This window comes from Pseudopipra pipra, chromosome 10, assembly GCF_036250125.1.
Source record: "Pseudopipra pipra isolate bDixPip1 chromosome 10, bDixPip1.hap1, whole genome shotgun sequence".
NCBI classification, from domain to species: Eukaryota; Metazoa; Chordata; class Aves; order Passeriformes; family Pipridae; genus Pseudopipra; species Pseudopipra pipra.
This window is the reverse complement of record NC_087558.1, coordinates 6,024,876-6,052,025: the sequence shown is the minus strand read 5'-3', so window position 1 is coordinate 6,052,025 and position 27,150 is coordinate 6,024,876. Positions and strand designations below refer to the sequence as shown.

The 27,150-nt window shown below is 37.4% G+C and overlaps 1 protein-coding gene across 2 annotated transcripts in view; it reads right to left on the bottom strand.

The window, feature by feature from the left end:
- The window catches only part of NAALADL2 (N-acetylated alpha-linked acidic dipeptidase like 2), a 436,265-nt gene that overhangs the window by 172,361 nt on the left and 236,754 nt on the right, over positions 1 to 27,150 (bottom strand). For both annotated transcript variants that reach the window (XM_064665876.1, XM_064665875.1), the window contains 2 exons: positions 22,022 to 22,292; positions 666 to 785 (listed from right to left, as the gene is read on the bottom strand). In XM_064665876.1, coding sequence (XP_064521946.1) covers positions 666 to 785; positions 22,022 to 22,292 — 391 coding nt within the window. The remainder of the gene's footprint in view (positions 1 to 665; positions 786 to 22,021; positions 22,293 to 27,150) is intronic.

The window sequence follows — 27,150 nt, the reverse complement described above, 5'->3', positions numbered from 1 at the left end:
TCCATAAACACTAGTGTCAGTCCTCCCATAGTGTATGCTACTGGTGATTACCTTGCAATCCGAGTGCTGGCAGCATCACATCCGAGTGCTGGATGTTGGACACAGCCCAGCAGGGCTGGAAAGACGCACAGAATCCTGAGTTCAGGTGAGCATAGACTGTGCTCTGCCTCCTCTCACAATATGCTGAGTCAAACTACACACAACTACAGCCATCGAACCAAGTACTATGTGCAATTATGCAGAAACAAAAGATTTCAGTGCACTGTTCTATGTACATTTTTAGGAGACACAGATCAAACTATTCCTGATATGAGTTGCCATTTTTTTGCTCCCTCATGCTTTATTATTTCTTTCAGAGATTTCTTTATTTGCCAAAAGGCTCACAGTACACCCAGGAAAAATAGGACAGACTAGTGAGGCACTGCAAGATATGCAGCAACATAAATAACTGTAACACATAAAAGGCACTGCAGAGCGAAGTGGTGAGTATTAAGGAAGAATGTGTATAAAGGAAGAATGTGAATGCCAGTAAGTCCTGACTTACTGGGACAGAATGGGAAAGTCTTTGTTTCGATATTTTGGAACTGAAAAAAAAAAAAACAAAAACCAAAACCAAACCAAACAAGTGAATAATTCAGCTAATGTGTAACTAGGTTCTGACTAACCTTATAAAGCAAAGGTGATTGTCCTAGCTTCAAAAGTGCAATTTTTTTGGTCACGTTTGTAATGGCTTGAATCCGGAGCAGGTCTTCCATGGTGCCATACTGCACATCAACCAGCTCTGCCTGCAAAGAGAAGACAAAGTTCAGGCCATACCTACAACCACACATTACTGAGGGTGCTCCTTGCACAGAATCAAAGTTGTCTGCTTAAGTACAAGCACACGAGCAATTGCCCTACCCCAACTTCTCATCAGCAATACCTGTAATAGCAAAGAACTTGAGAGTGCAGTCTGACACATAATTTTATGCAGTTTTCACTCACAATCTATCAGCTGTGATAAAATCCCTTCTATTTTTTTTTCTAGTGGTTATAAGTGATGTTGATTCTGGTGAGAATTTGCCCTCATTAGCTACAGGAATTTATTTAAAATTGTTTAAGTCACTCCTGTGTTTTTTTTTTCTTCGAAGGAATCAGTCTTGTAAAGCATTTCAGAAAATGAGTGATTATATTGGTCACTGATGAAAATACACAGGTAACACAAACTCCACCAAACATACACAGTTTTATGTGGTCTCATATGATTCCTGAGCAGCCTTCCTCAACTATTGAAGTATTTTCTTATATTCCATCAGTTATCCAAGCATTACTCAGATAGCAATACTAAAAGCATAAACTTTTCTATTAACACATATTTTCAAATTCTTTAGAGTCACTTCCAACTAAAAGTGTTTAGAGCATGGAGATCTTCAGCTCTTCAGTTAGAACACTGCAAGAAAATATGGTAAAGTTCTAAGTTATTACTAAATGTCAAGCACTAGCAGTAATGGAAAAATATTTCAAGACGTGTTTTCAAGGATTTTTTAAAATACACGTAATTCAAGAATGACCAAGGGCATGTTTCTCACACACACTTACAGCAATAAATTCTGGTGAAGACAAAGTAGGAGGATAATCAGTCTTCTACATTACTATTTTAGAGTGTTATGAAGCTCTCAGGACACTGTTGAGGACATTCTGGAACCTCTAAATCCCTCCACAGTGTTCACATTAAACGTAAGTACAAGAAGATACAAGGATATTACACGAGTGTTTAAAAATTAAAATAGGAGGAGTAGTACAAGATGGAAAAGTTTCTCTTTCAGTACAGTTTGGTAACTTAAGTATGGATTCATTGCCAAAGGCAACAGTTCTGATTTTGGGTATCTCTACACAAACTGTTTAAATTCTAGCAACAGTTGTTCTGGATATGTGGGATGTGTGAAATTTTACTAGATTCCTGAACGTGGCTATTTTAGGAAAGTATTTACCCTTATAAAACCGTATCTGAATGTTTTGTCTGAGTTGGCATCTCAACATTTAAGTTGAAAGCGTATAAAAATTTTGCCAAGGTTCCTGTCTTATTAAATGTATTCTTCTAAATTTTTAAGATAACAAGTTTCCAAGTCTGTAACGTGTCATCAGTCCTGTATAAACCAAGTATTTGGAAAGGTCAGCCCAAGTTATAAGACACTTTTGAACAGCAAATATCAAACTTAACACCAAATACAGAAATTTAAGAACAGAAAAGCTTGCTTCTTCTAAAATATATGAGAGTTTTGATATCTAAAGAACTTGAAAACTGTTTAATAAGAAAATTCAAAGGGTGACTACAAGCTGAGATCCAATATATATTTTTCCTGTATGACTACAGCATTTGAAAAGTAAAATAAAATCACGTGAAGATTTTATACTAGTAGAAGGTATTTTATGTTTTACCTAATCTCCAGCCTCCAGTTATAGACTTAACCTCAGATGAAGAAAGGGTATTAACCAGGGTACTTCCTTAACTTCATACAATTTTGGACCTTATCTTTATCCTAATTTGTACCTACATATGTGTCAATAGATACACTTCAGTGCAACAATTATTAAGTGTCTCAAAAGTCTTATGGCTTGAGAGGTTATGGGAAGTTACATCTAGGAATTCTAGGGATACTTCTGTCAAAGTCCTTTGGACCCATTGCCTTTGCCACTTACCCTCCCAAAGCAAAAATCAGAGCTTTCATCATTCGTATGAGAGAAACTGCATTGAATTTTCATGAGGCAAAATCAATACACAGATATATAACATAATGAAGTATTAAGCCATTTGCTTCTCCAGTATGCCCATGTGAAAATGAGATCCCTGCCCATCTACATTCATGTGCTGCTCCTCTGCACACCACTAGCTGCTTCTCCAGGGTGCTATCCGCTGCTCTGTAAACAACAAAACTACATGTGTGCACAATTATTAATGCATTTAGCAACTGCCCTTGGATGTTCTTAGTTAATTTATGGATGCAAACTGCATCTTCAAGAGCTGCTCACCGGTCTTTCCCAGGCAACATATGAGCTCAACAAGAGAGAGGCAGAATAAGAGGCCCTGCAAAAGCACTGTTCATTTTTTAATTATGTGAGAACCAAACTTGGCTCCCTGCTGCCCCAAACACTCTGCAAACTATGTTCTGTGCTCCAAATGTTAAAAGTAAGCCCCAATGCCAAAGCTAATAAATACATTCATACATTGAGAGTACATGGAAGAAGTCATTACATAATGAATGAGAAGCTGGGTATAATATAACAGAGTTACATGTGTTTTTATCACACATCTTCCACATGAAGGATAGATATGTCAAAGCTCAGTATATAAGAAGTCTTTCTTCTGCATTTGCCTGAAAACAAGCAAGACTTAAACATCCTGTAACTGTCCAAATTTAGGGGTACTTGCACACTTCTATTTCAGACTTTCTAAGTCTGAAGTGGTTCTCTTCTCATCACAAATCTTTGACTTTTAATTTTATCTTTTGGGGAACCGTGGGTAAAAACTGCACGTCTACCAAAGTAGGTTATCACATTCTGGCAACATCACGTGTAGTCAGCAGCTGGAAGTTTCCATAGTGAATCTCGGATTTAACTTCAGCTAAAATGACCAAAAAAAAAAAAAAAAAAGGAATAAAATATTCTCTGTAGTAAAACTATGCATGGCTCAATCCCAATGAGTGACGACAATGGAAGAGTTTTGAACAAGGTCATAACATTTTGGCAATACAATCCAGAAACTAAGAGGTACGCATTAAATTATGAAAAGAGTTTTAAAAATTATTCCTGCCCCTTCCCTTCTTCTGTGCTGGAATACCTTAGTAAAATTATTAATAGAAAGCAAAATAGTTTGCACTACTTAATAAGAACACCTCATCAAATACAGTACAGCAACACTAACTCAGAGTAGTTGGTTTTGGTTTTGTTTATAATAGACTGGGAATCAACTAATTGGACACCTTACTTCTAACAAAAAACAATATTGAAAAAATATGTTTTCAAAATAATGGTGAAGAATTGTATTGAATTCAAAGACTTCTACCTTCTCAATAATCCCCTCAGTAACTGACAGACCATTTATGTTGCATGAAGGCCTGTTTTAGTTGCAACATTCCTAATACCTTTAAAAACGAATGAAGATTAAATTTTCTATTATTTCTTTTCTCTTTTTTTTAAGAAATGCTTACAACATGACATAATCCTCATTTTACACACACCAGCTTTTTAAAAAGCAAAATGCCCTGCCCTCAACTACCCATATTGGATAAACTGCTTTCCTATGGTAGGATAATTTTGTTTGAAAACAAAAGAGAGCTCATTCTTTTAACAGGTGCCGAAAAAGAGCACTTGTCTACTTGGTTTAGATATGCAACAGTAAATCCTCTTACCCTAAAACCGGGAAACTGCTAAGGAATGAGTTGTTTTATCCATCTGAATTAGGTACTTACTCCTCAAATTGTTTCATGCTAATCTGTTTGAAAGATATGACTATTTAGGAACAAATTGTGATGTGCATTATGGAGTTCAGTAGTATTCCCCCATGCATGAAATGAAGTAGGGGTAGGTAATAAAACAAACATTTTTAGGAAAAGTAATTATTTTATGTTAGACTTATTATTCGTTTCTAAGTCCCAAGATGATGCTCAATGAGTTGTAAACATTCTATCTTAAAAATTTTAATAAAATTCCCCCAAAAGAGAAAGGAAAAACACTCTTAAAATGCCACAATCAAGACAGGCATGGATTTTTTTCTTCTACTTATCTCCAAAATGAAACAGAATAAAACAGCGTACTTCATATCTAGTCACAGAGAACAAAGAGTAGAATAGGTCTGGAAAAGGAAAAGTATGAATAAGTGTATGAAGCAGGTGGCAGCTGGGGTCTTGGAGATGCTGGATACTGTTTTTTAAACCTTGCTTTCTTTGTGAATGCTGAGGCAATTAAAAAAAAAATTAAGTTAAATAGGTTGAAAACAGTAACAGAAATATGTCTGTCTTATCACATTGTTATCAATCCTCTTGACTGAGGAAAGGGATTTAACAACAGCATTATGCATCTGTATCCAACACACTGGCTAAGAGGCAGATTGTCACTGATTTGCCAGGGGCACACAAGGCACAGAACAGTTTAAGGGAAGAACCCAAAAGAAAAACAAACAAACAAAAATAACCCCCACAAAACTCAGAGCCACTACATCCAGGAAGGGATGTTTCTCACAACCACTAAAATGCAGATGGAATCAGTTTAGATCAGAAAGCAGCTTTCAAACTGAGGAGCTCGGGGTAGAACAGCACCACACCTAAATAAATACTTTCATTATTATTTCTTAAGAGAACTCATTAAGGTCAGTACAGATCAATGTCAAAGAAATCTGAAAGGTGTAAACTTAGCACACAAAAAAGACCCCAAAAAAACAACAAGGAATAGCACACAGGATGTCTGTGGTGAAAAATCTTCTCCCTCTTAATGCTACTTGTTGTTAGAGACACAGTTCAGTAACCTCAAATTATGAATATATTTTAACCAATACCAATTGGTTGACTCACATTAATGAACAGCTTCTGCACGAACTGTTTGGGAGGTCAGGACTGTGGAAGCTGCAGGTGTGAAAATCACTGATAAACAGTAGCACAGTCAAAATCAGATTCCTGACAGTGCTGACCTACTCACTAAAGGGTTTCAGAAATGGATGACCTAAAAAACCTCCAAGTATTGAAGAAAACTAAATATTAAATATGTAATTCTAGAAGTATCAACTCTCAGTTCTGCAACTGTTCAGGCTTACTAAATCCCCTTCTTTCATCCAGGTCAATGCCCTTCATTTGTCCTTCAACACTCAGCTACTATTTTCAGTTTTTTTCACAAAATAAAGGCAACAGAAACATCCAATGCACAATCAATCACAATTAAATAACCTTCAGCTAGTCATCCTGTCTAAAATAAAACTCCAAAATATATTTGCAAATTGTATCTGAGGAGGCAGCATTCTGCAATCAGGACATGAGGCGAACTTTAATTAAACACTTCACTATAATTTATTTGCACAGCTCTGAAATTGAGGCTGAAGGCAGCATTCAGCAGAGCATAAAAGTAAACTCAAGCTGGTTGTAGATCAAAGCTGGACACCAATGAATGCAAAGAAAGCAGCAAATAAAAAACTAGTTGTTCTCCAAAATTAGAGAAAAAGAAGGAAGAAAGAAAAGAGGAGATAACAGAGCTGTGTCCAAGTATGCCAAATCTTTTGTTAGTGTAAACTCTGTTACACCTTCTGACAGGAGCTGCTGCTCCCATTCCAGTCAAAACCATCCCTGTGATAATCAGGGAGCCACACCTGTCTCCCTGTGATTGCCACCACCGAGGCCTCCTTCAGGGTCCTGCTGAGCACACCAAACAGCCACAACCACCTTTTATATACTTACTGTATTTCTAGGGGAATGTTAATATCCAAACTAATCTTTCACACTTTGTCCTTCACTTGGTTCCAGGCAAAAAGAGGGACAAGGAGAGATCTGTGTTTGTGTGTTCTGTGATGTCTGCTGACTGTCTCTAGTTCAATCACAGTGCTGAAGGCTGAACTGAGAAAATATTGTGCCACACTAGTGATTTCTTTTACAGTAATGGCACTTGGTGTGAGTAGGATCCATCACTCTGTTCCTTCATGGTTAGGACTCGTTGAAGACAAGTGCAAGTGCAGTGAAGTTTTATTTTTTGCTCTGTGTTTCAAGGATCAGCATTGTCAGAAGAGGAAAAGAACTGAGAAAGCACGACCAAGGGTATAATTCAATATTTAGTAAAATTAAATAATTATGACACAAAATAGAAAGAAATCAGGGAAGAATTTGTGGCAGATATCTGATTTTTAAGAAGAGAGATTTGGGGAAGGGGGCCTGTCACATGAAAAAGTAATTTCTTATAGAGCTGTTTTTGCTACATAATAAAAATGTGTTTCTTTAGGACTCAGTTTCCATGAAAACATCATACTCCAGTGTTTACAATAATTTCAAAATAACACTATCTCTGCAATCCCCTGGTGAGCTTTCCACTCTCTATGTACTTTAGGAAAAATTTCATATAAGATCTTAAAATCCAAGTGCACTGTCTTCTGTTAGCAAATATTACTTTCAGTGTTTTGTGTATCCTACAACACTTGGCCATTCCCAAACTGTCTTGGAAATGTTCTTGGTAATTTGGGGTAATTACACAGAAACATCTGTGTGATATGCCATGAATGACTAAACTATATATCTGAAAGTAAATTCCCCTACCTTCTTGGTCAAATGTGGATACTTCTAGTATCACAAGATTCTCTATCCTTGAGCTTCTTTTTATGTCTTATTAGAAAACTGGAAGGAGAAAAATAATTTTATGCCTTGAAAATTAATAACCTAATGCATTTCCAAGGAACTGTGTCAGGCACGCCGAGAAGAGATGATTTGTGCAATTTGAATTTGAGCACTCTGTCTGAGCCCAAAAAAGCAAATAATTACATATCTGGATTAACTGAAGCTGACTTTGCTCTGTTCCAGTACTATGAGATGCCTCTGATCAACAGTGTCTGGGCAGATTTAAATCAGAGAACTTCAATATTGCTCCACAGAGAAGATGTGTGAAGAGTCTTTAGAGAACTATCTAGAAATTAAGTAACTAGTGAATTTTACCTTCAAGCACTGCTCTTCAAACAGATTCTTGATGTTTTTCTTCATGGTTGTTAGCACCTTACTCTACTGAAGTTTTCTTTTTTTGCCTCAATATTCCTTCCCCTACAATAAAATTCTAGAGTAATTCAGTATGACTCACAGTGTCAGCTTACAGTCAAAAAGGGTTCTTTGTGTCTAGGTTTTATTAGATAAAATTGCACACTGAATTATAATGGCAGCTAAAACTGTAATTTATACTAAAAGAGGAGAAAAAAAGAGATGTTCCTTAACCTCAGTTTGATGGAGTTTGGCCTTGCAGACATTTCATGCTCACTCTTTCCCCTCGTCCTACCTGTCCAGCTCACACAGCTCCATCCCAGACAGGGCTCTACTGAAGCTTCTCCTACAAGTTGCTGTTGCTATTATAGGATCACTTTTAGAATGACAAGGAGGTTAAATTTGTTTGCTTGCTTGCTTTTTGCAGTTTATTGCAGGGGTTTTTTTCCTACCAACTCCGAGGGAGACTGAATCAAGATCGAAGCCTTTTTATAGCCTAGAGAAAAGAACTTCTTCTGTGTTTTATGGTTACAAAGCCCCAAATAAATCTCAGCTGACACAGCTCAGGTCCCCGTAGATCAAGCTCATCCTGGAGATTCCTATCTCTATATCTATTTTCAACTTTATTTTTTCCTTCTTTTAATTCTTTCATAATCTGCTCCCTCTGTCCCAAATCACATTCTTTGGGTTTCCCAAAAGGAAAAACTTGAATGTAACTTCTTAATTCATGATATCCAGCAAGATATCCAAACAACAAATATGTATTTTGTCATCTTTTCTAACTACATATAAACACAAATCTAACTTTTCAAGTTTCTGAAATAAAATATTGTAATTTTCAGTCACAATTAACTGATATTTATTTATTTTAAAATCTCTAAGAACATTGACTTTTGTTATAAAACATTAAAGGACATGAGATCATTGAATGTCTAAAATACTACCAGAAATTTTATTATTTCAAACTTTCATTAAGCAGTGATGATTGTTTGTCACTTCACTAGTGACATAATTTTAAATTTTAATGATTCTTTCTTATTTGTGTTTAACATTATTTATATCCTCCTCTTTATAAGAGTTAACTGCAAAGCTATTTAGTACCATTAGTCCCTAAAGCATAAAGTCACATTGATCATACTTTTCTAAGAAAAAACAGTAATCTGTATTTGCCAGCCTACTTGGTTCAGCTTAGTTAGAGGTAATTATTCATGCAAATATACATTTGCAAATCACAAAGACTAAGGGTAAACTAAACAAAACAGAAATTACTCAGCTGTGATGTGGGATCTTAAATCATAAGCAACATATGTACACAGTAAATTATAATGGTGTGATTTAAACCTGGCTTTAAAATTTTCAGTGGAAGGGTTTTAGGTCCAGCCTCATTACATCTGAACTCAACAAATTCTCAAGGCTGGGCTGCCGTGTGGTGGAGGTTTCATTGAAACACAGAGAATGAATGCAAAACATCCAGAGGCTGCAGACTGTCCTCCTTCAATGGCCCTTATATCATACACTGAATTAAAACCAGACATTCCCTCCTATAATAGCTACAAGCATTAAGCCTTTAGAGAAAAAGTTTGAACTTTACAGAAGGTGCCTTAGAAGCACCTTATATACAAACAGGCTCTACAGGACAGCTCTGGCAGGGATGGATCCAATCTCAACTGGGCAGGAGAGGTACCAAACTGAACTGGGAGAGCTCCCCTTCACCTGCTCAGAGGCTCAGTGTGAACAACAGTGAGGTTATACCCACACCAGAGAAGTAAAGTCATATCCTGTGAAGTGAATAATGCCCTGTGAATGCAAACACCATCAAAGACAGAATGTGGGTCAACTGGAACGAAACACTACATGAAAGTGCATTAGAATCTAAGGAAAATCTAAATATTTAATCTCATAACTAACATATAATACATTTATATTTTAATTTCCTAGAGACAGGTGTTTCAACTTGGCTCAGTTGTTTCATATTTAGAGTCAGTTTTTCTGTGTCAGAACAAAAATATCTAGAAAACAGCCTTACCACTTCCAAGCTTCCTCTTCAGAATTAATGATTCAGAACTGTACTGGTTTTGGCTGGGGTAGAGTTAATTTTCTTTACAGTAGCTGCTATGGGGCTGTGTTTTGGATTTTTGCTGAACTTGGGGTTGATCATATAGAGATGTTTTTGTTATTGCTGAGCAGGGTTTACACAGAGCCAAGGCCTTTCCTGCTTTCCATTCTACCACGCTCAGGAGGGGGCTGGGGGTGCACGGGAGGTTGGGAGGAGACACAGGCAGGACAGGTGACCCAAACTGACCAAAGGGATATTTCAGACCATATCACATCATGCTCAGTATATAAAGTGGGGGGAAGCAGGAGGAAGAGAGGGGACATTTGGACTGATGGTGTTTGTCTTCCTATCTCTGTTACGTGTGATGGAGCACTGCTCTCCAGGAGGTGGCTGAAGACCTGCCTGCCCATGGGAAGCAGCGAATTAACTCCTTGTTTTGCTTTGCTTATGTGCATGGCTTTTGCTTTCCCTAAAATGTCTTTATCTCAACCCTGGAGTTTTCCAGCCTTTACCCTTCCAGTTCTCTCCCCAGTCCCACAGGTGGGGGAGCGAGCGGCTCTCTGGGGCTTGGCTGCTGGCTGGGGTTAAACCACAACAACACATTCTTAAACAGTGCAATTTTCATAGGATGAGGAGCCCATTTCCAAATCAACTCTCATAGTAGCACATGCACTGTGAACTGAAATGTACAGGCTAGCTGGATTTCTGTGCACACTTGCTATGCAAACAGACAAAACATATGTTGTTACTGCCAGTATATGGATACATAATGATAAAACAGGCATCTACCTCAAAGAAGAAAATAATCATTCATAGCTACAAGAGGAGGTCATCCACTGCATCTAGAGAACACTTGAACTTTCAGAAATCTCAGGGAGAACTCTATTTTCTAGATTATAAGAAATGGTCTTTTATAAAGTACTTACTTTTATAAAAGCTTTCATAAAGCTTGGCCAAACATCATGCACTTGAACATAATCAGAGAGATGTCCAAGCATGTAATGTTTCAAACACAAATCTGAGTGTTAAAGCAGCATTTGAGCAAACCTGCAGAAGCAAATATGCAGTTGTGAAAAGGAAAATGACATCTTTCCCATCTCATGTGAATTTTGTTGTTTTGAGTCATTGCACAGGTTTATAGGTCTCTAAATAACATCTGTAGAAAAAGGACAGGGGAAAATATGTTCTAAAATTACAAATATATTCAGAGATTCAGAGGACAGAAAAGGACTCCAGTGAAAACAGGGAATATGCTTGAGTGACAGCAAATTCAAGTGGCCCAAATGATTGACCAGGACTATATATATGTATATATATATATGGTCATACTTGGAAACAGCTCAGCTCTATGTGATTAAACAAGTATATATTTCTGTTTTTCAGTCACCTAACATTTTGGAAGCAGACTTATCTTACAAGAGACACATGATGTGTGATTCAGGTCTCACAGATAATAAAATTGTACCAGGAAGAAAACAAAGTTCTTTTTTGTTTCAGGCTTTCAAATTTTGCTTTTAAAAGTGCACTCAAGATTTTTGAATAGTCATTTGGTCATTCAATGTGATACTGCAATCTGCATTGTTTAGTTCTAAAGGTTCTATACGGCAGCATCTTTTAGCTTTTCTTTCAGAAACAGCTAACTTTCATTTAAAAAGTGTTTTATTAATTAACAGCAAGGATTAAATGGAAGTTTGGGATAGGTCCCTGCCAGGTATCCTTGCTATAGCAAAATTAGTAGCTCACCTTTATCCTAAGTATTTCCAAAGGTTTAGGGTGAAGGTTTTCCTGAACCACGCCAAATTTCACACAGACATTTTGAGCATTCATCTCTAAATGTGGGCAGAAGCACCACAGAGAATTTGTGAAGTTGGTCCCTGTGCTCGCAGCAGGGATGGAAAATCCTAGAGAAAAAAAGAAAAATCCCATGCAAAGGACAGAAGCTGTTTCTTTCTAGAAAGGGTCCCAGTAAACCCTTCACCCTGTGCAGTGACATCCTGGTTAACCGCATCACAAAAGAAAAGCTGGAAAAATTTTCACGTTATCTAAAATATACAGGAAAGTCTGAAGAGACTCTGGATGACTTGGTGGGAAGAAGGAGCAACCTGACCTGCTATCATATAATAGATTTTACTGTTTAATTCAAAAGCTTTGCCATCAGTGCAGCCCATCCAGAGCTCTGGAGACGGATCTGGACAGAGCTTCCCTCATCTTCCACACAGCCTGGAATTCAGGTCAGCCTCTTTCACAGCAGTACAGAAATGCTCAGTATGATTGTAGTAATAGTACTTGATGGTATAATTTTCAATAAAAACAGTTAGGGACATTATTAGAGAACTATCAGTTACTACAGAAATCTGTGCTCAATTCTTTCTCTTCACCTTTTACAATCCCTCCTGCCCCAGATGCTGAACAACCAACAAAAGGAAACCAGAAACAGGGAGCTCAGTACATGCTCCCACAAATTCTGACTCAACCACACATTTCCCTAACAGTCCCTCTTCTGAGATCAAGTGATGTGTTTCCTGAATTTTAATAAATACAAGAGACTAAATTCAATAGGTGAGACAAAGAACATACAATGGTCATCACTAGCAACTATCACTAATTGTAACATCTACTGAAAAGGTTCCCTCCTTATTTCTTCTTTTGCCATTACATTTTTGGTACCTACTTTACAAACACTATGTATTGTAAACAAATTATCTTCACTGTCTGCAGAGAAAATTGAACAATTATGAAAGTTTATTTCGAGGAGAACAACCCTACAGGCTTTAAGACAACAGCAATAAAATCATCAGGGAAAGATCTCAACTCAAAGAGTCAGTCTTAGCCATTGGATCCCGAGCTTAACACTGTCCATACTGATACAATTTCTCATTCTAGACTTCAGTTTTTGACATTACACAGTTGTAATATTTTCCTTCAGCCTTAAGATGTAAGGAGTTTATGGTTAAAAGGGCAACATGGACAAAGACAGAAAAAGATTTTTTTGAATAAATTTTTTTGTTAGAAAACTGATGCAGTAATTCTTTTGCCAGCAATATAATTTCTAACTTTTCATACTAATTCGTTCTCTAAAATATTCTCCAAGTAAAGATCGTGCCTGGCAATAATTGACCTGCAGTAAGAGAAACTTCCCTCCTGGATGACAACATAGCAGGAGCTCTCTTGCATATTTAAGCAGCTTTGCTCTCTCATAGTTGAAGCCATTGCCAGACCTCTTCTATCCTTATTCACCTCTGCCTGCCCCTTGAAGACAGCAGTGTGAGGCAGTGAATCTTTCAGGAGACAAGACTAACTCTATATGGTAACATAATTCAGTGGAAGGAAGATAAATTCCTTGAAGTATCTTTTTCTCAGGCACACCTACTCTTGGGCCAGTCACAACCTGGTGATTGATTAGTGACCTTCTCTCTGAACTGCAGAGCACAGGAACACAAGGAATAATTATGAGAACAGAACTGATATAGCTCACAATTAATTCACATTAAGGCCCTCTTAATGAGTGAGATAAACACAGTAACTAGTATTCATTACATGAGGTTAGACATGAGATTTATTTATATTTAGTGGAAGAGACAGCATATCAGACAGAATAAAAAACTAGGAATGCCTAAACCTAGGAAAAGAGAAGATCAGTGTATTTTCAGCTTTATTGAGTTCGCACTGATGTTTTTCAGTGTTTGCTGGTTGTTGGTTTTTTTTAATTTCTAAGAGGATACCTCTCTCCCGGGATTGCAACTGGTAGGCGGAGTCAGAAGTGCTGTATTTCCAACCAGCTTAAAAGGGAATTTCTGAACAAAAGCTTTTTCTCAGGACATTTTAGTCCAGCCAGTGAACAGGTTCTGGCATTTTGACAGTTCCCATACACAGACAATGCACTTCTGCCAACAACACCTGGATACCAAACTTAGACTTGCCAATGGCAAGTATCTGGATCTCCTTTTTTTTAGCTTTTTATTCCTTTTTACGTTTTTAAGAATTCAGTTCTTATATATACTTTTCAACCAGTTCTATCACAGCAGCACGTTTTTTTCATCCTGCTCCAAAAGGTTTCAAAAGAAATTTGCTTCAAAGGGTTTTGCTCTGAGAGAGGTCTTCATTTTTTTGGTCTTTCTTAGTACCAAGGTTGTGTCCAGGTTTAGAGCATTCCTCAAAGCAGTCTCTAGAGAGGTACATACTTTGCTCTTTTATACCAAAAATCTTCAACAAAGAAGTCAGACAAGCTGCAGTCCTCACCAAATTATTCTTAAAATTGCAGCTTTATCCTTAAACAGTTTAGATTACATTTAAACATCAGGCAAGCTTATTCTTTTTTTCTTTTTTAGCAAGAACTTTCTTTGACTCTTTCAACTGCTCATCTTAGAAGACTATATTTGTACTTCATATCACCACATCCTAACACAGAGATAGGAAATCTTCAGACCTGTTTTGGATTTTCAGTGCTACTCTCATTTCAAAACATTAACAAAGATTTTAACGAGACAAAAAGAGACTTACATAGAAAAGCATCCAATAAGCTGATATTATTACATTAGAAGAAATAAACTTTTTAAGATTTTGACAAAATGCTGTCCAATATTGACTGCAGAAGTTATACTGGTAGGTAGAGATAACTCCTAAGATAAAACACATTGCTAAGGCTTCAACTGGTAAGATTTATCACGCTGCATCGGAGATTAAAATAGTTCCTCCTGACTCTTTTCAGCTGCCAGCTTTAATCCAAGTGACACAATCATTATTTAGACTTTTTATCTATTTTCCAAAATAATCAAGTGCAGTATGTAAGAAGAGTGATTTGTTCCCTTTTGATGTCTGAGACTGCCAGGGTCGGAACCCTCTGCCCATGCTCCCAGATACAGGATGTATATGCACAGTAAAAGGTAATCTGCCTTCAATTACAGATGCTTTTGTATTGTTCATGTTCCTTAAAATGTTTTAGAACTTGCTTCTCTTCCTCAAAAGTAAACTAAAAAAATGAAAAGCAGCAACAGCTTAATCGATATTTTATTTTACTGTCAACTTGTAACTATCACAGAACTGAGTAGCATTTTAAGCACTTCTTTACTGTTAATGGATGAAACTATATTTTTTTAAACAATAAAGTTATGTAAGTAGTTTTGGGGACAAGGATTAAGTATTATGTAAACACAAAAATATTTTGTTACTGTTTTCATATCAGTTATAGTTGTTTCTTATTATGTTTTTCTCATCCTAGCAATTTTTTTAAAAGCTGATATTTTTTTTATAGTCCCTCTGCTGCACAAAATTTTTGCGTTTTTCAGTGCAAGCAAGATTCCTTCAAGGCATTTTGAAAACTTCAGAATACTAGAGAAATTTGAAAGAAAAAGATCCCTAAAACCCAATCCAAACAGCTCACAGCAGAAGTAGCATTTTACTTGGAATTCCTCCTCTGAGGAGAATATTGCCTTGCAAACTTAAACAGAAAAAAACACAGGTATGTTATTGGAAGGTTCATATTTACTAAGAAGATGCAGAAGAAATTACAGGAAGAGATAAGATGGCACTGCCTAAGCAAAATGTGCCTTGTGATTTGGCAGAAAGATTTCCACTTGACTTGGAGAACGTTTGTATTCAGGTTTGAACCAAACACCATCATCAAAGAGTGGGCATGAGAAAAGCCTAACTGGGTAAGTACCAAACCAGATATCTACTAAACTGCAGAGGAGATGGCAACTCACTGGGTCTAAGTTGTACAATAAGATAATAAAAACGAAAATTATTTCTCAGAGATCCATGCATTTGCAGAAGTTACTTCCACTTGTATTCTCTCACAGTGACTAGTTAACAGACAAAATTTATCTCTGCTTAAAAATGATGTAATTCCCATTTATTTCAATATGAACTTTGCGTGCACTAAAACCCAAATAAAGCACCAAACACACTTCTCAAGTCCTCGGGGTTTGCATCCTTTAGTTTTTTACCATGCAATTGGAATATAAATAATGTTTATGGTTCAACATTGCTTCCCCTCAAATACTGTACAGAGGCCTTACTGAGAAGTGCCTTCAGCTGATTCTGTGCAATGGCATGGAAGTGCTCAGTGATCTGTTATGTCTTGAGATATCAAGATGCCTCACCCTTTCACTTTTTGGTTTTTTATCACTTAAAAAATCTCATTTATTATTAATGACATTATTAATAAAATGTCATTACTAACACTTTATTAGTAAAATGTAAGCACAGTATTGACTCACAAGTATAAAACAGCAAAAGGTTTTGCAGCAGCAGCATTTGCGTGTTTGAAACCCTGCCCTTCAATGACACAAAAATCTTCCAGCAATATTAATCGAGGCTTTTGTGCATGATGAACTACTATTATTTTTAGGGAACTGTACAACTTTATTTATTCATAGTTATGTGAAATATGCCAGAAAACTGACAGGATGTTCTGCAGGACATCTCTTCAATGATTGTTTTCGAAGCCCTTGCCTGCAATTTTAAATTATATAACCTTCACATTGCATTTCACAGCTTTCTATATGTAATTATAACAGAGTGGCAGCTATGCTGTAGTTAATGTTGAATGTTGTTTTCTGTTTAAAGGTCAAGTCTATTCTAAAATCCATATTCTTAGTGAGATTGTCTTGAAAATTTGCTGTGCCTACTTGGTATGCAGAGCAGTGGTCTAAATTATGATTATTTGTGGAAGAGGCTTCTGAGAAACTCTTCTATAAATAAAAGATAAATAAAGCTCCTCTAAAACATCTAAATGTTACAAAAAAAAAAATAACATGATTCTTCTCATTTGTGTGTATGTGTTATTCAACCTATAGCCCTAACCATCTGCAAACTGATTTCAGTTGCTAGGGATTCATTTTAGCTAGTGCATGTCTCTTTGGAGAAGAAATCTTAAAAAATGTTAATAAAGACAATAATGAACTAAATTTGGCGTGCCTAAAAGAATTAAATGCACACATGTATCAAGATTCCCTCTAGCTCGATATTTTGCACCAATGTGCCATCAAAAATGACTGAAAGACTTAGGGAGAGATGCTGTGATTATTTAATCTCAATTATCCGCACTCTCTGCCTTTGGAATTCAAGATGTGCAAGTGAGCATGCTGCAGAAGGCTCATTTGGAAATTCTGCCTGGGGATAAAAATAACCTGGGAAGATTTTAAAATTTTCTAAAACCAACCCGCTGACACCAATCTTAATTTGGAAATATTGTTAAGGAAATTACCACTGATTAGCTGGAGGGAAGATAAAAGATAATAAGGGCGCACTAATCACATTTCCAGTACAATGAAACCGAATCAAATGAAAGCAAGCTGTTGGGTCAAGGACTTCCCGATGCACTGTCCCCTCCAGAGGAACTCCAGACATTTTGGTGCAGAGGTGGAAATACAGAGAGCTGACAGCACTGCCAGGAAACAGGGCTGCAGCACTGTGAATCTGAGCATAGAGGGGAAGGGACTGCAGGACACACAAGTGGGGAACCTGGAAGGAGTGGGAAAGTTTAGAGGGACGTGCAATAGAGGAGAGCAAGACTCCCATCTTCCTGCAGAGTGATGGACCTGAGAAAGAAGGGATGATGGGGAGAAAGAGACATCTCAACACAGCCATAAGAAGACGGGGTATCCGGTAAGAAGTGACCAAGACCCCCTCCTTGTGAAAGAGGATCTGACAGCAATCTGAGTCCTGCTTCCCTTATTCCAACTTGCCAAGACTGAAGAATGGTGGGAAGATCACTGAGTGAGCTTAACAGATGGGCTTGTACTTCCCATATTGCTTCAGGTTGCATTAATCTCTGTGGTGGGTTCTCATATAGCTGAGAAAATGTCACCAAAACAAATGAAGCGGAGCGGGATGATATGCGATCAGCAGATGTAGAGAATCTCTTCTGCATGTTGTAGATAGAGGCAAGCAATTGGAATTCTCACTTGTCTGCTCCCTGACGCCCCTCCAAAACTAATCAAAGATACCACTGGCTGAGTTGGGAGTAGAAATGTCTCACATCAGACACTGCAAACAGAGAAACTGATAGAAACAGGGAACATGGAAGCCAGCAGGGAAGGAAGGTGACACAGCAGAGAAGTCTGAGCAGGGAAACAGGAGCAGAGCAGGGGTCAAGGTACTAAAGAGACATAGTTGGGTGTTGGGAGAACTGCCTCAGAGATGGGCACTATTCATTTCTGTCCATGAAACCATCAAACCCCACCTGCATATGCATTCCCATTTCAAGAACATGCCAGTACTTGTACTTCTCTTGCGTCCTCTTCTGGTTCCTGAACCAACATAGTCCTTTCAGTATATGAGGTCCAGGAAAGAAAAGAAATGTTTTTGCTGGGCTTGCTGAAAGCATCCATGAGGAAATAAAAAGAAGAAAGCACAGAGAAGCAGCAAAGGAACCAACAGGGATTTGGCAGCAGTTATTCCAGTAAGAGGCAGTGTAGTGTAGTATGAGATTATGCCATATAACAGAGGACATTAAATATCTGAGTTAAAGTATTAAAGCAGATTTAGGATTTTCAAAAGTTCCTTAATACTTCCACAAAAAGAGAGTGAATAAATTTAAGGTGAAAGGAAGTCAAGAAAAACTTCATCTCACACAAACGTAATTTCATAAAATGCGGGAATACAAAGCAAACATATTCTTCATTTTACTTTAATTAGTCTGTCTTTGGATGCTGTCCTAACACATCAACCATTACCTCTGCTTAGACTGTTTCTACAGCTGCTAAAGAAACAGAGGACAGAGCAGACAAACTTTGAACACCAAAACTGAACATGTTTCATCCTAAAGTTGGCTGCACTCAGTGGGCCTGATTTAAACCAGATGCCCCAAGTACCACCCAGCCTCCTGCTGCACTGCCAGCCAAAACATACCCTTCTTTATCCTTCACTGCACTCTAGGGATCACCACCACATGTGACAACAGATGGGCTACAGGTGTGCTGACCTTGACACCACTTACCAACCAGGTGCTGAACAGGGACACCAGATCTCTGGGGGTTCACATCCTCCTATCATCACCTCTCACTGATGGTTCCCCAGCTCATCCCTCCACCAGTGACAGCACACACAGACACAGCTCCTGGATCACCACACACTGAGGAGGCAGGGAGCAGCACATTCGGATTCACCACACTACACTCAGACTGGCTACATACCATTTGACAATGCATTTTGCTTTAATGTATAAATTTGATGCAATGTAATTTCCATTTATATGTGCACTCTGTTGGCCAGAACAGCTTTCCTGTTTTCATCAAGCAGACAAAAGGTTTAAACTCCATAAAAGGTGGCTGATATTTAAGTTTTAATAAAAATATATTTCACGTATGTCATTCTTGCCTTAGACTGACCTAGCCTACGAGATATTATTTACATAACTGCTTCAATATCTATTTCAAAACTGACTAGACAGCCCTCTCCAGAACTGTAAGCTGCCCTGCCTGTCACCGTGATGGGTAAACAGTGTCACCTTTTCACAGCCCGATGAAATATAGAGAAGTAGTAAAGTGCACCATCCATCACAATGGCACTAAGTAGGTTTTTGAAGTAGATTTCAGATCACAAATGCTCACATTTTTACTCACAAATGCTGTTTAGACTGTTACCAGAAAGCACAAATTGGATGGCTCATACACAATGGCCGTATGATGAATGGACATGACAGGTGGTCAAAGAAAACGAGCCTTGCTGTTCTACAAATAACCTTGTCAACGTGAAGGTAGAGCTGTAGCTCTGCTGGTAGCCAGACTGCAATAGCTTAATGGTTTTATCTGCTTGAACTTCTAGCAAACCAAACAGACAAACGAGATACAATGAAGCAGCAGCACTGAAGCAGTATCAGCAATTCAACCTGATTAGGTGACACATAATGGAAATTTTCTGCTAAGGATGTGTCACATTTGAAAGAAAATTATTCAGATTATGAGTAGCTGTTATAAAAATACCTTTTCACAGGAAAGCCCTCATGATTTCGCAATCACAACTCACGGCAGGATATTCAAAATATGCACCTTGTAGATCCACCGCAAGCAGTCAAGTCACTTTCTGATGGCTGAACCCAGCAACAGCCACCACCTGCTACTTCTCATTTAAAGTTTTTCTACTTCCATTAGTTTAAATAATAGAGATTAGTATACAGGATTGAAAGTCTGGATGCTTAGATCACTACCAACTCATCTGTACCCCAAACAAATGGGGAAATTTCCCTTTTAGGCAAAACTCTAGAACTCAGGACGTTTTGGATAGACTTTCTGAAGAATAAAAGAACAGATCTGAAGTTTTGTAAGGGTGCTAAAGTGTCTCAAAGAACTGACTGTAAAACTGTCCACAGAGAGTCACACTTTGGCTCAAGAACAAGTCTGGAGTTTTGCCAAAGCCAAGGTCCAACCCTTGTGATTAGTACAGTGTGTGTGGTCCTCGTTTCTGCTGAACTTGGAGAGAAAACTGCCCAGAAACATAATGGAAGGTGGTGTATGTGCTGCTGGTAATAACATCAAGGATTTTTCCCGGAACATTGGATTTCCTTTAATCTAATGAATTGGTTAGCAACACATTGATTTTTATGAAATAAAACCTTAAAGGTCACAACTGTACTTTTATCTCATTACAGTTACTCTTATTAAGTTACAATGAGAAAATAATATTAAATATAGAGTTTTTAAGTGATATGAGAAGGAAAACCCGTTCATTAGTCCTTTTTATTTTCCCATGGAGAAGTTAAAGCATACATCATGCAGGTTAGGATCTCCTCTTGCCTACTTCATTTCTCTTCTTAACAGCAAACTCTGAAGTGGACAGATCTCCAGAACAGGGGCTCACGAGACTCAGTATGGAAAGTAGGCATGGTCAGTACACAAAAACAGGAGATGGAGAGAAGTTTTTCTCCCAAAGAAGAACAAGAACTCCATTCCTGCTCCTCTATAGGATTAAAAAGCTTCAATGCTTTTAAGAAAAAGATGCTGAAGCTTGCTGACTTCAAGATGAGAAACTTTCTACCCAGTCCTCATATTTCCTACAGTCAAAAATTCAAAATTAGATTAATAGTCTATACAATGGCTTAGTTAGCATTGTGCAGCTTTCCCCATTTTGAGTTATTGCAAGAGTTCCACAGCATTTTACATGTTATCAATAAAACTTATGGGCAGACACTGTCACAAGCAAGAGGAAAATACATGACAGTCGTATTTTTATGTTAGAAATGAAGTAATTGATAATTTTAAATATTAAGATATTCAAAAAGTATAAAGTTATTTTGGAATAGGTTCCTCCAAACCCAAAGCAATTCAAAATCTATTCCTATATGGTGTAATAGTGTTCTAAGTCATGAAAACAAACATGCATTTTAAATCAAAAAGAAGGCAAGACGGAAAACCTCCTGCAACACTGGAATAACATACAATATTGTAAAAAGGAGAAAGACATTAGCTAACTGCTAATGCAGTTAGCAGAGAAATTGCAGTTTTTATATTTCAGAAATATTTATTGAGATTTATACTATCTCAGCTAGGAAAGTAAACAAATTATGATCCTTTTGTGCACCCCCAATGTATTTGGAAAGGATCTAAAGGAAGGCAGGCAGTGAAGACAGTAAGCAGGATAAAAAAAGATAATCCAAGATCTTCTTTCACTTGTCAAGTAACAAATCCCAATAGGCAGGATCTTTTCGCTGACAAAACTTCCCAACAAAAGCTACAGTACAATGAAACTACAAATTGGGGTTTTCAAGAGGAAACAGAGCAGATGTGTCAACTGAGTTGTCATAAAAGAAAGTATGTGAGATCCACGACCGTAATTCAGGAGCTCCAGGTATTAGCCCAGCACTCCCACCTGCCTTAGTGCAGAAAGCCTCATCCTGCATGCCCTTCCTACAAGCACCCCTCAAACCAGTAGCACTCATACATCAGCAAGATAAAGTGTAGCTCTAGACACAGCTTTCAGAGTTTTATACCCAAGACAATTTATAAACATAGATACTTAAAAAAAATTAATTTATATCTTTCTATCTATCTATCTATCTCATATGAAGCATTCAGGTCTGACTAGTTTATAAATTTTACTTAAGATTGTAAGATTAAATAGATTGGCCACATCATATTTTATGCAAATGTGCTTATTTTAAAATAGGCTGGGCATTTCACCATGTTAATGACTGGATTTGATGATCTTACAGGGCTTTTCCTACCTAAATGCTTCTATGATCCTATGTGCCATTTTCCAGTCAAGTTCAACAAAAGCTGGTGTTTTCTAACTCTATTTCACCACAAATGACAGAGACAAATGGTCACATTACCTCAAGAGTTCCTTTGGCAGAGTAAGCTGCATACGAGTACAGGAGGTCTTGGCTATGAAGTGTTTTGGGGTCTCTGCTGCACTGTTGTCCACCCGGATAAAAGCATTCACCACTGCTTTTCAGAGTTACTGTGTTTGAAGAAGAGCCTGGTAGGTCAAGCAGAACAGAGTAATTCACCAGCCGGACATCTTCCAGGCCTTGGGAACGCCACTGAACCAGAATTTTCATTGCAATGTCTACATCATCTTCCCTAGGGAACTGTAACAAATCTCTGGAAAAAAACCAAAACAATACACAAGTAAACACAGGTTTAGTTTCTTTCCCACCATAACATTTGTACCTTAGTAGGCATCAGTGCATAATTTTATTCATAATCTATCATCAAATGTGCAAAAAAACCCAACCACCCTTCATTCCTTTGCAAATAATTTCCTACCAATTATGAGACAAAAGCAACTGCTTTTTGAGAAATAAAATTAAAAAAAAATAGGAAAACCATTCAATTGAAATAAAGGATCCCACAGAAATTATCACATAACTGTTTTGAAATTCACATATGTGGCACTGATCAAATTTCTGATAGAGCATCAATTTAATCAACTTTTAAATAGGAAGTACACAATCTGAAGTCACATTCAGGGACTTCAGGGAGGGTATGATGCTGAAAATTAGTTGTAATTATATGTTTGGCTTTAATTCAACAAGTAAAGGAAATTTACTAAGTAGAATGCAACTGTTCCCCCAAATATTGTGCTCACTGTCAGGGTGTCCTCCTGAGATTTCCTATCTGCACTACAGGATTAGCTGAGAAACCACCTTGGCAAGCACAGAGACAAACCTGGAAATTAACTACTGACAGGTCAACTGAGGATTCAGACAGGTTGGTCTGGGTGTGTATCACCAGGTTTGCATCAGGGTTCAACACTGGCTGCCAGATGGGCCACATCTGGCAGGATGAGGGCACCAAAGGACCACCCTCCTCCCCAGCAAATGCCAAAAGATTCGAGATGTTGAAACTATTTTCATGATAACTTTAGAGGACAGGCATGCTGAAGGGACAGCTAAAGGTCTTCCCTACTTATACAGGCAAGCAGTCATTTAAGCAAAGCAGGACAGCAAAAAAATGCATTATTATTCAAATAAAAAGCACTATCCAAACACAGTACAAAAAGCTTATGGAATATTTGCTGAATTTTCTCAGGATTTTTTTTATTGTGTGTGTGTGTGCTTCTATGAAGCACTCAGGACTGAAAAAGAAGATTAAGGATCACAGAGGTATTGATTTCCAAGCACAGAGATACTGAAACTCTTGTCCTCAATCATCTCTTCACAAAAAGGCCAATTAAATTTAGCTGCTTTAAGGTCTTAGGTCTTAGTAGAATGTAAAAAAATACCCTGGCTGTCTTGCACACATGAAAAAAAAGGGTGAATAATGTACAATCTTTTTAAGCAAGCAATAGGTATCTGAGAATCCCACCAAGTGCTGTGGTAACCCTGCAATGCTGCATGTGAGATACTCCTGGCTAAAGGTACCAGCACTACTTCCAGAAGGGTCTGCACTAACCCCAGGACAGAAGTCAATCACAAAGACTCCCTTCTTCGCCTCAACAAAACTATCTTGTGGTTGAACAAACCTTTAAAAGAAAAAAAAAAAATCAACATTTACTGCCTAGATAACATCAAATCCTTAAAAAAGGCAGAAAGGGAAGTTATGGCACCTATTACACCTAGAAAAGGCTCAAAAAAGGTGTACTATATTCAATGTCTAATGTTCATTATCACACTACATAGGAAAAATAATTATTCCAACATCCAAAGGCCTTTTAAAAATATACATATATTTATATAAAGAAGTTAGTTTGTTGTTGTGTTTTTTTTTTTTTTTTTAAATATATTTGCTCAAAGCAATATATTGTATCCCAGGCCACACTGTGTGTGAATAACCCAGTTGGAGCAAAGTTTAAAATCTTTACAAGAACACTGGACTTAAGTTGAAGACTTCAGGGATCCTGTCAGGAAGAATAACTGTCTTACAGATTTAATCTTTTTAAATTATCTAAAATAAGTCTTCGAGCAGTCTACACCAAACAGATGAGTTAATCCAATCTGCAGTATATTACAAGTTTCCAATTTCATCTCCTGTGCCTGTTAATGTAATGACATAAACTTGGGCAGTGCAGAAATACAGAAAGCTGTTTGATTAACACAATCATTAACAGAATATCTGCATTTCCCTCAGGTGATGGAAGCATTAATAGAATTAATAATTAAAGAAATTTATCCTAGGCCAATAAGGTTATGGCATATTGCAAGAAGAAGTACTGGGTTGCAATAAAAGGAATTAAGCATTAAGAGAGGAATAAGCAAATTGCTCCCTTAGTAATAGAAGAAAAATTACTTTCCTCTTCATAATTAAATAAGAATGTATTTGAAACTTTTGTGACAACATATCTGATTAAGTTACAGAAATGAGCACACTCACTATTTACTCCATAACATCTTTAAAGCATGTTAAAATCAAATTTCAAATTATAAGCACACATTATATTACAATAAATCAGCACATATTAGAATACTTTAATAAACCTTATGAACAGCACCAGAAAGATTTTTTTTTCCAGATTTATTGTAATCCCTAACTTGCATTTGCCTTTGATGCTGACTGTATGAACTTAAAGTCAGAGGTAATTTAACCCATTATTTTTTCACATACTAATTGTGCACCACGCATAATACGCAAAAACAGTATTTCCCAAACCCGGCCAAATTTGGAAAAGTGCAAAGTTTGGCAGTTCTGCCTGGAAAAATCACAACACTTCACACGCACTTCTTAGTCCTTCTCTACAAATTCTCAATTAACTTACTTCCTAAAACTTCCAGGCCTCAGAGACTCACAGCAGTAAGATTTAAGCAGTGGAGGGAAGGAGGCCCTTGGGATGAGGATGTTTCTCAGCTCTGCAGGCGGCTGCACTTTCAGTAGGAATCAATAGCAATGTGATTGCCAATTTCCACTTACAATACTGCCTTTAATAACTTCAGCCAAATTTTTGATTCCCTTGCTCACATTTAAAAAGCTACTTTATTCAGGTTTTTTTTCAGGTTCGTTCAATGGGAATAACCACAAAGCTAATGGGCACATCTCAGTTGCTGTAAATCTATATAATCTAGTAAAGTGGAGCCACCATAGACTTGATTTGGTCTCAAGTTAGAATCAACACTAATAAATATAACAATAACAGTCTGAATACTACTGTGCCCTTATAGGATGCTCTCAAAGAGATTTCCAAAAATTATTGGCCTTTACTTTCTAACGCAGATCAGATACTGAACTAATGTACCTCAGAACAGGATATAAATTTGTTTTATGAGCATTCTGCTCTATCTCAAATATGTTCAGTTCCTGAACTGATAAACAGATAAAATTGAACTTAAAACTCAGAAAGCACAACCCTACTTCAAATGAACAAGGTAAAGTTTTCCCACTCTGATATGACGACAAGATCAAAAAAATGTTTATGAAGACACATGATTGGAATTCTTGTGTAAATAAGAAATCTCAGTTGTACTTTACAGCCTGATCAGTTAAATGTCCTGCCCAGTGAGGAGGAAGAGACCACCACTGTTGAAGATTCAAAGTCCTAAAGATAGGAAAACAACTTGAAATAAGACCAAGATACACATGAAATAAAGCCAGGTGTTCTGCAGCCTCTGAAGCTTCAAAAGGCCATTCCTTAACAGACGATTATAAAAGATAAATGAACACGCACACAAAATACACAAATTTCAGTTTTAATTTGGTAACCATGGGGAACATGGACCTGCCATGGCTTAATGGAAAGTCATTTGCTACAACAGCACTTTTTGACACAGCTTGCTAAAGGAGAGAACAAGGTACTGCAAATAAGCTCGCTGCTCATTGCTGGTGGTACACTGGGACACTGCAAAACACCACTCAACAGATACAACAGGTCACTCTAACAACCTAAAAATGGAATAATTTAACTGTATGACATAATTACTTCTCAGATAATCCTATTAAATTGCTATAAACCCCCCACAAAACAAATCTAAAATTGCAGCAGGATTCTATAGATTCAACCTTAACAATCTACAGGGACAAAACTTCCCCTCAAATATGAAGAACTTCAAGTGTTGTTTGTTTGTAGTTTTTTTTTTTTCTTTACAGATTTGATGTCTGTACTGAAACGAGCACGGTGAAATGGCCTACACTTTGTGGCCTATTAAAAAAAAAAAAAATCTTCTGAATTACAGTTTTTCAGAGTTAGAAGTCTATCTAAGTGCCTTATTCCCAGATTCCAACTGTAAATTTTTACTCTTTATTTTCTTCCAGTTCACTGAAATCGTTGATAAAGCAATTTTTGGAATTTTAGATAAGAACTAAAAACAAATGTGATTTTGGAATTTTTACTGGCCAATTTTTCAGCTGAGTAGTGGTTTTCAAATTTTGTGAGCTGCAACAAATTCACATATTTTGTAAAGCTACAGCAGATCAAAGTGTTATCTTGTCTAATACGATGCTCCCAACAGCAGCTGGTAGCAGACAATCACAAAAGAATGCAAGAAACACATCATATGGGGTTATTATATTTATAGCCTCCCATGCATATGTCTTTTTTTCCTACCCACAAACTTTGTTCAGGCTGAGTTTTGAAAATGTTTACATATGTTGAGGATTTCAGAGCTCGTTTCAGACCATTAAGAGCCGAGCTGTGGCAGTTTCAGTGGTGTTGGGTGAGTGCACAGCACCCGCACAGACCAACTGCTCAGCACATGCACCCGTGTTTTCCACAGTGGCAGGAGGAGCATTTATTTGTATCCATCACGTAAGAGTGTGCACACACAGGAAACTAAATGCGTTCAGGAAATACCACCTGCCCAAGCCACATCTGCTTAAATTTTAATTACATGCTCCTGTTAATTAGGGCACTCAACTGGCTGGTCTCCAACTGCCCGATCGGATTTCCCGTGGTCTGAGCTGATGGCCACAAATTCACCACTCTCAAAATAAATAAATATAAAAAAATCCATGCTCGTGAGAAATTAAATATCAGGAGGTTAGAATATGTGAGAGAAACATGGTGTAAACAGTTGACTACGTGGAGCTTGGT